Source organism: Mastomys coucha, unplaced genomic scaffold, assembly GCF_008632895.1.
Source record: "Mastomys coucha isolate ucsf_1 unplaced genomic scaffold, UCSF_Mcou_1 pScaffold16, whole genome shotgun sequence".
NCBI lineage: Eukaryota > Metazoa > Chordata > Mammalia > Rodentia > Muridae > Mastomys > Mastomys coucha.
This window is the reverse complement of record NW_022196898.1, coordinates 6,694,465-6,709,845: the sequence shown is the minus strand read 5'-3', so window position 1 is coordinate 6,709,845 and position 15,381 is coordinate 6,694,465. Positions and strand designations below refer to the sequence as shown.

At 39.6% G+C, this 15,381-nt stretch overlaps 1 protein-coding gene across 5 annotated transcripts in view; it reads left to right on the top strand.

Annotated features, from left to right (window-relative positions):
- The first annotated feature begins 11,546 nt into the window (after positions 1 to 11,546).
- Positions 11,547 to 15,381, top strand: part of Nbea (neurobeachin) — a 551,294-nt gene continuing 547,459 nt past the window's right edge. For 4 of the 5 annotated variants that reach the window (XM_031373884.1, XM_031373881.1, XM_031373883.1 and 1 more), the window contains exon 1: positions 11,885 to 12,257. In XM_031373884.1, the coding sequence (XP_031229744.1) occupies positions 11,997 to 12,257 (261 nt within the window). In that variant the 5' untranslated portion in view covers positions 11,885 to 11,996. Of the gene's footprint in view, positions 12,258 to 15,381 lie in introns of all 5 variants that reach the window. The other variant, XM_031373880.1, reaches the window with a different exon arrangement.

Below are 15,381 nucleotides of genomic sequence, written 5' to 3'. Positions count from 1 at the left end.
CATACCCTTTTGCTTATGGGGATAGAGAAAAGCATAGCTGTTCCCTGGATAGGACCCTAATTCAGGATCAACAAAACTATCCTCCAGGGAAAAACAATTTCTTCATATTCTAAGTCATTATAGCTACTTGTAATCAAGTGTGATTCAATGGAACTAAAATAAGATTGCAGGTATTTACATTGAAAACAAATCCCTTAATTCTCACACCTACGTAAACACTGCTGAACTTGAATAAAGTCAACTATCTGGCTGGTGGTAATATGTTTTCAGACATTTTGAACATTTAAACATTTCTTAGTGTCCAGTATACTAATTTGTTTTAAACTGCTATGTCTTATAAACAATTTTCAAATAAAAATATTATAATAATAAAAACAAGCAGAGTATTTAATAGTGGCCTTACATTAATATACTAACAAGTGAAATACATTACTTTATTTTAAAATGTTTTGTCTATTTTTTCTTAAATTTGGTTACATTTAAAAATTTATATTTGTTTGTGTGGGGGGAGGGCTATGTTTGTGTGTGCATGTTGGTGTGTGTGTGTGCATGGACCACATGCCTGTGGAAGTGTTAGGACAGACCACCTGTGAGAGAGGTTTCTCTCTTCTTATCAGTTGGGACTGAACTCAGGCTGCCAAGCTTAGCAGCAGGCACTTTCACCTGCGGTGCCATCTTGCCACCCCTTAATACTTTACTTGAGGTATGAATATTTATCCAGTGAGTAGTTTCAATGGCAGGTTACATCTAAGAGAAACTGATTAATTTTCAGTACCAGAGAGAGTAATATTCCTGGCTAACAGTGAATATCGCAATACACATGAGTAAGTGGTAGGTGTTTAACTTCAAATTAATTGCTAGGTTCACATGAATGAGTATAACATTATTAAGAAGGGCACAGTCACCGGAGAAATATTCTGCTCTTCTTGTTATATGGAAAGATGGTGTAATAAAAAGATATGTAAATTCATCACAGATACTCAATATATGTGGAAAATTAATCATCAGTTAAGTATTTCTAGGCTTTACATTCTAAACTTAAATATAATATAAGATTGGACCAGCATTTCTCAATATTAGAAGAGTACAAAACATAAAAAAAATCTTTGAGAGGCTGGGAATGTGGCCTGTGTAAGGCCCAAGTTCAGTCCTTGGGACCAAGAAAAGTATGAATTGACGTTCTTTTAAGTTCACTAATGCTTACAAACATAAAAATGGCACTTTAAAGAATAATAAATTGTCTTCCTGAACACAGCTATAGGATTCCTGTGAATTAAAGCTTTTCATGTGAGTTTTCAGTTAGACTTTTTATATGCCTTAAATATTCTTTAAGGCAATAAAACAGTGGTCTGTTAACTAATTATATTACATGCTATACATGTTTCTAAATGGGACAGAGACTAAAACCTTTAGGGAATTAAGCTCGTAGGATTATTAGCACAAAGAAATTACCAAATAGGATTACTTGGTTAATTGTATATCCTGAATGACTGAAAATTTATGCACTAGAGTTTCTTCATCTTAACCTTTTAAGTGTAATTATTTTGACACAGTTGGCCATGTGGAAAAAACACAACATTTAAATAAACATGTATTAATTAATTGATACCTATTCTTTATTAGTAACAAATCCTGATACTACTCAATTAATATTGCATTTGATCACTTACTTATTAATATGCCAATAACAAATCTAAAACATTTTGAAGCAACTAATCCCTATGACATTTTTAATGGCAGCATCTTTATATCAACACAACTTAGTTATTATGCCAATTTAAATTTAACAGATGTCTAAATGCAATAAAAACTTGAAAAACTAACATTTGTAAACCCAATTACCAGAAATGCTCTGTCAAATGGCCAAAATTTAGGGACTATGCAGGCACATATTCCCAATGGTCCATTAGCATAATAGCCTGTAACTGTTCTCATGAACTGAGGGGAGCAAAGTTCTTTGGAAAAGATGTACAAAATTCAGGAAACCAAAACCAAAACCCCAAGCTAATTTCATGCTGAGTTTGCCACTTCTCCATCAAGAAAGCTTAGACTGAGGTTCATGGGTGATCCCTTCAAACAACTGGCTTGCACATCTGGTAGTCAGTCTTAAATTTAGAAATAGAAATCAAAATTACCTAATGAGAGTAATTTGTTCCCATCCAGAGAAGTGTTTGTTTTGCCAAGCATCAACATGAAACATTGTTGACACATACATTTCTTGAGTTTATCTGTCAACTAACTTGAGAGAGTAAGTTAGTAAATTTAGGTCATGAGACACAAGAGCTGAGAAAATGTTTTCATTCCCATCTGAAATCTTACATATGGAGTATCTAATGAGTGTATAAACATCTGATTTAGGCTCTTTACTTTCAAAACAGTTTGCTTAATCATGAAAACACAGCATTAAACCTAAGGGGCATCTGTCTACAGATCAGACAAAGCTTTGTCTTGCTGTCCAGTGTGGCCAGGATTTTCTTAGAAGAAATGGTTCTATATAGAGTTTCTTACCTCAAACACAAGTTCCAGGGTGTCTGTCCTTCAGAGATTCAGGCTTGGATTCCCAAAGAGCAATAGGAGTAGACTGGAAATGACGTGCAAAATTCCCAGGCAGCCTTTCGAAGCTGTCGAGCTCAGCCTCTTGTTTATCTTTCATTTTGTTTATTATGTTTCCAAGTGTTTGGCCAGCCTGAGTCTGCTTTTCTGCTCTGTTCTTGGGATTCCTGTTTGCCTCAACTATTTTTTTTCCCTGGGGTTGCCTTAACTTTTTTTTTCTTAGCAGTTTAGATTTTTGACCTTCTCTTCCCAACCACCGGGTCTAAGCATTGAACTTGTCATTTTCCCTTTTCATAGGCCTGACATCACGTACCCATATTTCAAAACAAGTTTCCTGGTTGGAGTCCACAGCCCTGCATTTTTTACCCTGCCTTCAGTTCTAGGTGATTGGGATCACTGCTTCACTTTAGGAGTGCCACAGTTAGTCACTGTTCTCTGTGACACTTTGTGCTTTATAAAGTGTGATCGTATCTAAGTTTATTGTACTCCATTCTTACTTCATGAATAAGAAAACTGAGATCCAAAGATACCACACAGTTATGGTTACTCTGCCAACTTTGAGGATTTCAATCCTTCTTAATATGCATGCTTAAAGGAACAGAATGTTTTTATTCTTATATTAGAACTGTTTTTTTAAATAGTTAGTCTCACCTGTAGTGCAAGGAATTTATATGAAATTGTTGAGGGTTGTTAACATTTCTATTTTTTAACTTCTTTCTCCTTTTTTCCCTCAAAATAGCTGTTTATCTTCTTCAGAGATGTAGGCTTGTATGTTAGAGTCACTGAGCTCAAGATATTAAAAACTTTACTTGTTAGAAAGGTGTAGTCAACCAAGTGCAAAATGTCTAACAAGTGACTACACCACCACTGTCAGTTTCTATCCATGAATGCACACCAAGTTATCATCCTCTGAAATAGTATTCATATAGATTTTATCAGTTCACTCTCTGCAAGGTGCTGGACGCTACACCCTCGCGACTTTTCCCATAAGGATGGGAAATCTGTATATTTGCTGTTTTATCTCCTTTACTTTAGAACCTCCATGGCTGGCAGAATACACTTGTGAAGGTTTGAACGAGCAATGTCCCCACAGAGTGAAGCATTTGACTACTTGGCCCTTAGCTGCTGGTGTTGTTTGGAGAGGTTATGGGAGTCACAGGAGGTGGAGCTTTGGAGGAGGAAGTACAGAGTTAAGGTTGGGCCTTCAGAATTTATAGTCTTGCCACACTTCCAGTTCTGTCTCCATGCCCTATGTATGGATAAAATTGAGGCTCTCTTATCTTTCTTCTTTGGATGTATACCAGCATGCCTTTTGTGGACTTTTGCTCTGGAACAAAGACACTCTTTGGTTCATGATATTTTATCACAAAAATAGAGAAGTAGCTAATACAATACTCAATAGGTCTGCACAATACTGAATGACTATTGTTTTTATACTTTTGTCATATGATGTTTTTCACAATGAATATATTTCACCAAAATTTTGGGGTTTTTTAAAATGAATATTTAAAAAAGCTTTTTTATGTAGCCTTGTCAAGCAGGTCATATGGTTTATATTATTCAAATAGTATACGATCTTTTAAATATTGTCTTATATTTAGGTACATATATTTCTTTTGTTTTTCTTTGGAGACAAGGTCTCTATCCACCCTGTCTATTATAAAGCTTGCTATGAAGACCAGGTTGGTTTGCCCTTGAACTCAGAGATGTCTACCTCTGTCTCCAAAGTACTGGAATTAAAAAAGCGTGTGTCAACAGGCCTGGCTGTACAATGCTTCTTTGAAGTTGTTCTATTCACAGTTGAAAATTTTTAGGATGCTTTCAAATGAATCTGTATTGGATGGTGTATAGTTGTTACTGTGTAAAATATTAATATCAGTACATTTAATTTCAGATTAACACTTGTAGAGTAGTAGGTGGTCATAAAGTCCCATGGCTTGCTAGTTCAATTATATTGATGATTTTATATTTACGCAGTTGCTGCATTCTACATTCCATGCATCCTGTCACATGGCTCTGTTCTCTGTGTTGTTGCTGTTGTATTTTCTCTGGCATTTTTCTTACTTAAAGCTGATAGATTATATTGTACAATTCCAGAGATGAGATCACATCTGCACAGCTATCTTTTAAAGTACTTAATACTATCACTTATATATAAAAATTCATATATATCTCATAGTGATTTGATATAAGTTATTTTAAGTTTAGGAATTGGTAAGAGGTACTGAGACAACCCCAAGACACAGGTAGAAAAACTACAGAGGGTATTAATTGAATCAAAAAGCGCACATACAGAAATACTGTGAAGTCACATTTTAAAAACTGGAAGCTGTATGGCTAGGAAGGATATGGAATACTAATTAATAATAATCCCATAAAATCCACATTTCCTTTAAGAAAGGAAACCAGGGATGATCCTCTATTCAGGCATGAGCTTTAGTGCTGAGTCTTAAATACAAACATATGTATCTTAGCCATTCCTTAAAACACAAAACAAAACCTGAAGAAGATGCATGTTCTATTTGGGTTTTAAAACAAGAAGTCAATGAATAAAGAGAAAGTGACAATTATATGACTTGAAAGCTCAATGAACTCTTAAGTATTTCTGACAATTTATGATCACAGTCTTTACCATCTATGGAAAACTTAATGAACCTTTATATGCTTTATCCCTTTAAGTTTTTTAAGTGATACACATGAGGTAGTTGCTTAGGATTGGATCAGAGGTCTAAGATCAAGGATAATTTGCCAGAATTTGCACTCTCAAATTGCACTCTCAGAATTTATATCATCTCATTTTGAACCCTCATTTTTCAGTCATTATGCCATTCCTTACAGATTATTTAAGGTTAGGAAAAGTACAGTAAAAATAAAAAATGATCTGCTTAGGGAATATGTTGGACTTTATAACATAACCACATGAGTTGTCTGTGATGTTTATGAATAAAAAGTTCTAAAAAAATAAACAATTACCTTACTAGACTTGGATAATAGCAAAGTATCTGGAAACATGCTAGTTTTTTGTTGTTACTGCAAATAAAATTTGGTGGAGCTTGTTTTAATGTAAACAAAGAAGTTGATGATATAACTATGGCCAACATATGATATTCCATTTACCTCTTGTGAGATTAGATCAAACAAAATGAAAGCTTTGTATAAACTACTTTGTATACATAACATACAACATATAACTAAGCACCTTGTTCCTGGAGAACTCCTTTAGGTGTATGATTGTGGGTGTTACTGGGGCTTGTGTTGGTTGACATCAACTCCAAAGCAGCTCTGTATAACAGAAGTCTCACATCTCTTAACTTGTCAGGTAGAAAGGACAGCCTAGATTCTCTCCTTTTTCTTCTAGTCTAAATGCTTTCAAGTGTGTTACAGTACACCACGTATATGTCAGTTGGTAAGTTTTCTCATGTCATTAATCCAGTATTTGGCTACGATTGATTCTGCACTAATCCATTGTGCTGGAGTTGGGTGAAGGTGCTTCTTATCTAGCAATTTCAAATATAATATTATCACCATTTCAAAAGATCCCTAGATATCTTCTCACAGTATTTCTTGTCTTCCCTCTACCCAGGGTACACATTTATTTTTCTCTTGTTTTGTTTTGTTCTTGAGAGTAAGTCTGGATGTGTAGTCTTAGCTATGTCAGCCAGACTCACCTCACACTCATAGAGAATTGCCTGCCTCTGCCTCCTGAGTGCCAGAATTAAAGGTGTGAGTCCCTATGACCCCATGGGTGGGGATAGAAATCATAATTATGGAGAAACATAACAGTAATACTTTTCAACAAGGACTAGGATATCAATGGTCAGCCAAAGATATAACAGAATGTCTGCATGTATAAGGAGTGGTATACTAATGTGGCTCTAAAACAAAATTCTGATTAATCTTAATATAATTAAAAGCAATTTATTTATCCCATATTATTTTTGTCAAATTGATTCCTAGGAAGCAAAAGGACTAATGAAATATTCTGACTTCAAGTTCTGGAGATGGAACCCAGGATCTTTTGCATACTGGGCAAGCACTCTGTCATTGATTTATACAGCCAGCCTTTTATTGTGAACTTTTATCACAGAGACTGAACATATAAACACATAAAAACACGTTTTTCTTTTGTAAGGGACATTTTCTTGCTCTCACTAGGAGACATTAAATAGTGGCTTTGGTGTTGGTTACCCTGTGAGACATGTAGGAGACTGAGCTCTCAGCCTAACCATAACTAGATCATATCCTAAATTGATAACTTCCTCAAGTATGACTCACATAACTGATCGGACCTCATTTTGTATTAGTCTTTTCACTTGAAATATTGGAGAATACTATTTTATTCAAAGTGCTATAATGAGTTAGAATTAACACATCTAAAAGTACGTGGCAGATAAGAGAGGAATGGTGTATGATAGGTATAACTATTAACAGTAATCAGTCAGGAAAATCATTATATGTTTGCTTTATATATTTTTCTTTCTCTAGTACATATATACCAAACCAAATGGGAAAATATATCTGGTATCACTGTGAAGAATCAATCTACTTAACATCTGTTAGTGTAAAACTATTATATATGGTACAGATACACACTTAGACAAACAATACATATGGTGTGTTCTCTTTTTTGTTTTTTGGTTTTTTTTTTTTTTGGTTTTTGGTTTTTTGCTTTTCAGTGAAGGGATTATATATATATGACTACATGTATTGGTCTGTGGTTTTCTTACTGCTAGCAAATAAGACAGAGAAAATAGAAGCAGTTTGTTTTATTTAAGTGAAAATTTGTCAACCTAGGTTACTGGAAAAGCCAGAAGAAACATTTCTCTTAAAGCAGAAAATGGGTATAGCATTCCATTTACCTAGATGGGATCATGAATGCATTCATGAAGATGGGATTGCACTGACAGAAGTTTTGGTGGGATTGATAAGGATAGTGGGCAGAAAGAAGACTGAATAAGGTACCCAGGTAAGAGCACAGTACAGTCATTGGGCAGAAAGGAATTCGGGTTGGCATAAGCTTTCTTTTTTAATCTTGGGACCTGGGAGTTATTCAAAGTGATCTGTAGATTCTTATCTACATTAGTCATTGTTTACAGAGGTAACAAAATCACATTTATCTTGTGTGTTTTAGTTTCTCAGAGTTGCTGCGACAAAGCATAAGCTAGTGTTGGAATGAGGGTAGGAGTGGCTTTAAACTGCAGAGATTCTCTTACAGGTTTGGAGACCAGAAGTCAAATAAAGGTCCTCCTCAGGCTGGCTCTCTCTGAAGGTACTACAGGACAGTATTTCCTTGCTTCTGGTGGTGGTTGTCAGCAGCCCTGTCTTTCTTGGCCTCCTGTGGCAAAACTCCAAGGTCTCTCGGGGTATTCACAGAGTGTCCTCTGTTTCTGCCTCACTTCCTCTTCTCTGTGTCATCTGTCTCTCTTCCTTCTTAGATGGACTCTAATCCTATTAAGTCCTACTTCATTCCGGTATACTTGTATCTGAATTTACATCTACAGCCATCTCTCTCTCTCTCTCTCTCTCTCTCTCTCTCTTTTGTCCTAAATAAGATACAAATAGCAAGTACTGGCAATTAGGACTTGGACATTTTTTTTTTTTACCTGATGATATAATCATACAACTCATAACATGCATGTGTTCCCATGTGCATGTGTTTCAAATATATGAAGTGTGTGCTTTAGAAAACATAAAGTTTTGGGCTAGTGACATGGCTCAGTGGATCAAAGTGCTGACCAAGGGAGACTGACCACCACCTGAGTTTATCCCCTAGATGCTAAGGTGGAGAGAAAAGTTGGCCTCTGACCTTCACACACCTGTGTGCCTGTGAGTGAAGCATGCGCACAAACACAAATGCACACACATACACACAATAAAATTAAAAGAAAAAGTAAAGGTTATTTAATTAAAATTTTTTTATTAAATTAAAACCTGAAAGCAGTTCACTATTTTTTCAATCTACGGAAATTAAAAGCATAAATCTCTAGGTTAGGAATCTAGGAGTTGTCTAAACATTTTTAAGTAATGAGAAAAGCGGTGCATACTCCAAAATGTTGGGAGTCATAGACAAAAAGTTTCCTGTCAGAAATAGAATGAGGTAAAGCTTGAGAAAAAGCCAAAGCACGGAGGGCCTTTGGCACTCAGATGAACATTTTAATCATGCCATGTTTTAAACAGATGATGTAGATGTATGTAGAATTTATAGTGATTAATAAAGTATGCATTCTAGACCACTATCTGTACATCAAAAGCAGATTTAAGATTATTATGGGATACTGGGTTAGAAATGAGTAAGGGTAGAGGTATCCTGGTATTAAGTTTCTAACAAGATGACAGCAGTGAGAATTAAAAGAATGGTGTATCAGGTAGACTGTACCACCTGGAAGGATGGGCAAGCTACTGCTGACTTAAGGTGTGCAAAGGTGTGTGAGCATCTGGTGCATTTTCTGTGTGCATTAAGGCACCTGTTACATTCTTCAATTTTGTGCATTTCAGAATACATATTTTTATATCATTGATCTATTTTTTTATAGATTGACTTCCAGGTTAGCTGTTAATGTTTAAAATAATATTTCTTTAAATAGTAAATACTAAAGCCACCTATTTCAGCTAGTAATTTTTGAATTTGTAATAGACATGCAAATGTCTGTTGGCTGGTAACGATTAGCCTGTGTCAAATGAGGTGAAAATGCTGAATTTCTGTGTTGTGTTTGTGTTCTGTGCTTAAGAGTAAAATTAGTGGTTAAAAAGTGGGGTGGAAGGGTCCAACGCTGAAGAAAACTAAAGTTTAAATTTGATGAATGCATTGTAAACAGACTATAATTGGCTTTTCATGTGTGTGTATGTAGGTCACTCTACACACATAGTTCCTGTATGAGGGATGCAAAGATGTATTTTACTATGTACTAGCTGCTGCTGAGCTGATACCATTTCATTGGTAGATAGGTCTTATCATGTCTTTAAGGAATGAGGATATTGAAGTTCACACAGCCTGAGCAGATTGCACACATAGTTAAAGGATGATTCACAACCATGCCCATTTTTTTTTTTAAAGATGGTAAGGAGCTGACAATATACAGAATACCTGCATTAGCAAGCTTAAAAACATTTCTGAAATTTAATAAAGTATACAAAATGAGCTTTTCCTACTTTGAGCATTGATTATTTTCTTAACTTATTTTTCATCTCCAGTAAATGAAAACGGAACAAGAAAAACAAAACTGAAATCAACATACCTATTGCCTGAGACACAAAACAGAAAATAAAGAGCAGCCGAAAGGGTGTTAAGCTATGCACTAAGAAAGGAAAAGGGAAGATCAGGTTGTCAGTGTCTCTCAACGCTCTCATTCAAGATGTCTAGAATAAAGCAAGAAGTACAACTTACTGTCTGTCTATTCATATGTATGAACTTCATATATGTACACATCATGTATGTATATGTGCATACACACACACGTACACACATATTGAGATAACCTTTCAGCTCGGATTTTATACTTTAAAAGAGATATGGCATTTTAACTTTGCAACTGAAGTAGTTCTTATAGGACTAGATGATGTTTACCTGAGACAGACACAGATATTGTAGGTAGTTCTAAAAGTCACAGTTCTTCTTATTGTTTTTGTTTTCTGATACAGGGTTTCTCTGTGTAGCCCTGAATGTCCTGGAACTCAGTCTGTAGACAGGACTGTCCTGGAACTCACAGATATGCCTCCCCAGTGCTTTGGTTAAAGGCTTGCTCCACAGCCATCCAGTATCACTGGAATTCTTAATTGCCAAACTATGATGTCTTAAGGCTCTGCAAATTCCTCAAGCAGTTTTAATGATGTAAGCACTTTATAATTCCATTACTATTTCATTTAAATAGACATACCAATTTACCACTTTTTCAGTTATTTTTGTGCAACTACTTTAATAAATTCATCAAATCAGTGGGAGTTTGGACTAATAATAAACATATAACCAAGAACTAATTGAAAACACAAGAAAGTTTGCTCTGTGGTACTTTAGAAATGTTTATAAGATCCTGTATCATGGGAGTCAAAGAAGATGAATAATAGTAAATTACACATTATGATTCAGTTGTACACTGACCTTTTTTTTTTTTTTTTGTTGGAGATGACAATTTAAATGATTTGAATGCACCTTAGGATTTCTAATGTTTCTGGTGACTGGCAATATGTCTTTATTGAAAAGGGCAGACCACTTGAAATATTAAAGAAACCTTGACGCCAAGGAAGAAACCACCAGTCATACTTACGTGGTTTTTAACTCAGTGCCATCAGAGATATTACCATGTGCGTGTCATCATGTTTTCAATTAAAAATTTCTCACAGACTAAGGCGGGTCGTGACGACCTCCAATGTATTTTGATAATTCAAACAAATCTGGCGAACCGCAAACGCCTACGGAAAAGGGAGACATCATCATACCTGAGGATCTTTGGGGGGATTTCTAGCAGGGGATTTGCTGCTCCTACCCAACCACCTCATGGGGGTAGGTCAGGGAGGCGAGTTCAAGAGCTAGCCGGGCAGAGAGGCTCCCGGTTTGACAGCATCTATTTTTATGCCGCGCCCGGTAGGTGCAGGTGTCAGCCTCTCCCCAGGCTGCCCGCGACATTGTGCCTGTCTCCAGACCCCCGCAGCGAGGTGGGGCCCGCGGGCCCGAGGAGGGCGAGGAGGGCAAAGGCGGCCCGGAGCAGGTGGCCCTCCACTCCCCGCACGTGGCCCGCACGCACGGCGAGGCCGAGGAGGATGGCGAGCGGACCTGCAAGCTGTGTCCTTCCCCTCCAGACTCCTCCCCGCGCACCTGCTCACCTGTCGGCCCGATCCCAGCCCGTGGGGGAGGGACGAGGGGTGAGGGATGCGGAGGAGGAGCGCCTGGAGAAAGAGGGGGTGCAGCGACGACTCCGCCCCCCCCCCCGAGCTGCGCGCAGGCGCAGTGGCAGCTACCGCAGGCAGGGGGCGGCAACATGGCGGAGTGAGCGGCGGCGTCGGGGCTTCACAACAACAGCGGCGCCGGTGGCAGCGGCCCGAGCTTTGGCCCCCGGCGGAGGGCGGAGGGCTGTGCGGGAGGAAGCGGCATCCCCGCGGGGGCCCGGGCCGGCGGCGGCAAGCCGAGGAGATCGGTGCCTAGAGCTCCGAAGCGATCTGCGAGGAAGGTCCGTGAGGCAAGCGCTGAGGCGGACCGCGAGACCGGTGGGGAGACAGCTGCGGCAGTCCCCGGCGAGGAGACCTCGGGAGCGACCCTTGCGGCTATCCCCGGAGGCGATCGGCGAGGCGCCCCGCACGCCTGCCGGGCAGACCGGAGCGGGCCCGGCGCCGCGGCGCTGGTGGATGCTGGGGCTGCGAGGCGCCGGCCGGGGGGCGGGGGCCGCGGCGGGGATAACGGAACCGGCGGAGGCGGCGCGGCGGCGCTGCACAGCTCCTCAGCAGCGGGGCGGATGGCGAGCGACAAGCCGGGCCCGGGGCTCGAGCCGCAGCCCGTCGCGCTCCTGGCCGTCGGGGCCGGCGGCGGTGGAGGCGCCATGGGGGAACCTCGGGGGGCGGCCGGCTCTGGCTCCGGCCCGGTGGTGCTGCCGGCGGGGATGATCAACCCTTCGGTGCCGATCCGCAACATCCGTATGAAATTCGCCGTTCTGATCGGACTCATACAGGTCGGCGAGGTCAGCAACAGGGACATCGTGGAGACGGTGCTCAACCTGGTAAGGGCTCCCGCACCCCCCCACCCCTCCCCGGGTGTCTGCGCCCTGCCTCCCCGTGTCCCTCAGCCTCCTGCCTGGCCGCCCGCGCGCTGCCACGGCCGCGCCACCTCCCTCCTGTCACCCGCGCGGTGCCCAACTCAACCCGGCACTTCCGACGAGTGGCCGGTCCTTAAGGCCTGGGCCGTGAGTGGAGGGGTGAGGTGGCCCTCAGGTCCTTTGGGAGCTTTTCCTTCCAATCTCTTAACAGTCCGTGCTGTGGCTCTGAGACGGTGGCGGCCCTGCCCCTAGAGCCCGAGCCTCTCCCCCCAACTCCAGCGCCCCAGCCCCCACCCCTGTGCTCCTGAAATGTGAGAAAGCGCACTGGTTCCAACTTGAGCAGCTGGGGTGCTGGGTTTTCCAGGGAGGACGACGGATGATGCAGATTTTGCATCTGTCTTTAAATACATTCCGTGGCGGTGATGGAGAGTGTTGTGCCTGTACTCACCCCTACCCCCCATCACCTTCACCTCTTCACCTCTTTGTAGTATAGCTCCAGTTATGCTGATCTCTTATCTTTGGGGGTGTGGGGCACAGAAGGTGTTAAAATGTCAGGGGCACCGGGTGATCATACAGGTTGGTTTCTATGGTTGCGGTGGCTTGTGGATAAAGACCAGAAGAAAGATTTCAAAGGCAGCCTAGGTTTTGCCTCCTTTCATGGTAAGAGTTACTGCAGAAGTGTGTATGACTTAATGTTTTGCGCTATCTACAGAGAACCTAAACAGTGTTGAGGATGACTTGGTCCCGGAGAAGGAGAGGAAGAGCTGAAATTGAACGTAATTAAGGCTAGGTCATGGCTTTTGCGCTTTGCAAATGCATTTCTTTTGTGTTTGTTTCTGCTTTTCTTCAGCAAAACCTCTTAAAACGGCTTCCTCTGCATTATCCAGCCTTTGACTTTCAGTAAGGTTGGGTTTTGGAAGGCGAGGTGTGAGTCAGGAGCAGTCAGTTGACCATTGTATTTGGTGTGAAGTCGCAGGAACATAAAGAAAAATGCTTGCTGGGGATTTTTATAACACTCATGAGGTGTGAATTTTCAGCGAAGCAGTTATTTTTATTTGATACATTGGAAAATTGAAAGAAAACTGCTGCTATGACAGTGGGACCCTGAGACATGGATTAGATTATGTTTGTTGTTTCTGCACCTTTGAAAATCACGGAAAAGTTGGAGTCCTTTTTGTTTTCTTTTTGCTAGTGTGTCAACTAAAAGCTAGGTCATCTGTCATTACTTCTCTATATGTATTGCAGCTTGAATACAAAACACCTTGATTTGCTTTTTGTGTACCCTTCAAATAAGCCACCACAGGAGTCAGTGTAAGTTTGTGAGATTGTCAGCCTTATTAGGTGTAACCAGTTCTTTTCAAAACACTGATGGGTTATTGGGGAGGGGGTGGCGGTGAGCAGCAGTTTTTACCTTGCTTGTAGTAATTACTTTTATTGCACCTTTTTCTTTTTGGAAGGAAAGCTAGGCATTCTCAAGGAACAATATTAATATATTAGCTGCTACTCAACTTATGTATATTTAAAGAACACACACACTTTAAGTGTTTCCATTTTTCTGAGGCCAATAGGATTTGTTACTTTAGATGATGTGACAATGGCATTTCTGTGCTTACTTGTATGCACTGTGTAACCTGATAAGAGGCAGTAGGACTCTCACAAGCTAGAAACTGATTTGAATGTGGAACCAGCGTGGACTCTGGAGCAACAGCCATGCCTGCTGGATCAGTTCTTAACAGATGGGGTTCTTTAGATACACAGTAGACTAAAAAAAGTATTTCTCTTGTGCTAAAAAGAAATTTAACTCTTCAGTGCAATGAAATCTGCCATGAAAGATGCAAACATTTTTCTTTTTCTTTTTAGATATTTACTCTTAGCTTATAGACTTTAGAAATAGTGGGATACCAAATCACATACACCTGAATTCCCAAGATTGATTTTTGGAATAGAAATAGTAGGTGCAAATTCTCTTTGTACGGATTTAAGGGATACAATTTACTTTTAGATGGGAACTTTGGGGATGAAGAGTAGATGACAAAATGTGTTGCTGGCTGTATTGTACTTCCTGAATTAGCCCTATGAAATGTAGGTTTAAACTTTATTAGTCAAAGATAGTCATAATTGAAATTATGGAATTTCAAGTTGGTTCTTAAAAGTAAGTATATTTGGCATTACAATAATTCTCAAAGCTTCATTTTCATTTAAGAATAAACAGAGCCAGAATTCATTTAGAGTTCTTACTTGAGTGACTTGTTAGTAGTTGGAAGCCTTTACTATTTCTAAAATAAGTTTCCTTTACTTTCAGTTTTAATTTAAAATGTGAAAAACTAGTGTTAGGTGGGAACAGTGAAATATCTTACATTGCCATGTGACAGGAAAGAAAGGAGAAATTGAGAGTTTTGACAGTACCCTTGGCGTAGTCACCTTTGACAAAATATTTGTTTTTCCTGTTCCTTCATTCTTTCTGTATAATGAGAAAATGTGAAATACTAATATTTGGTCCTCAGATGCTGTCTCATATTTGCCTTATCTTAAACAATCAACAAATTAAAATTTAAGTATGTAATAAAATATAGAACTTCATCATAGCTCTGCTTAGAATTTTTTTGCTCTTTATCAAAGGCACAGAGGCCCATTCTCCTAGTCAGGTGAGTTGTAGTGAAGAATCACAGTGGAATAGATAAAGTGAATGATGTTACATTGTTTATCATGGTATTGGAAGTGAGGACAACATTCAAAGAGGAGGCAGAGCTGTCAGAAGGTGATTGAGTTAGTGTGAAAAGAAGGATAACAGGAGAGAGTAGGTGGTCAGGAGTTTTCCTTGTGGATGCACCAGTGATGGAAGATAGTTGTCTGGAAGGTTTAGCTTCAGGTGGAATATGTAAATGTGGCATCCTAACAGAGTTGACTCCAGGAGTTTTATGGTTAGCTTTCTCTTGTGAAGCAGGCATACTTGGTCTATTGTTTCCTTTGTAAACATACTTGACATGTATTTATAGAAAGTCTACTTCCTTCAAATAAATTCTATGTACATATCATGTCTTATCTTTGTTTAGAAAAATGGAAGTTTCTTTTTTTTTTTTTTTTTTTT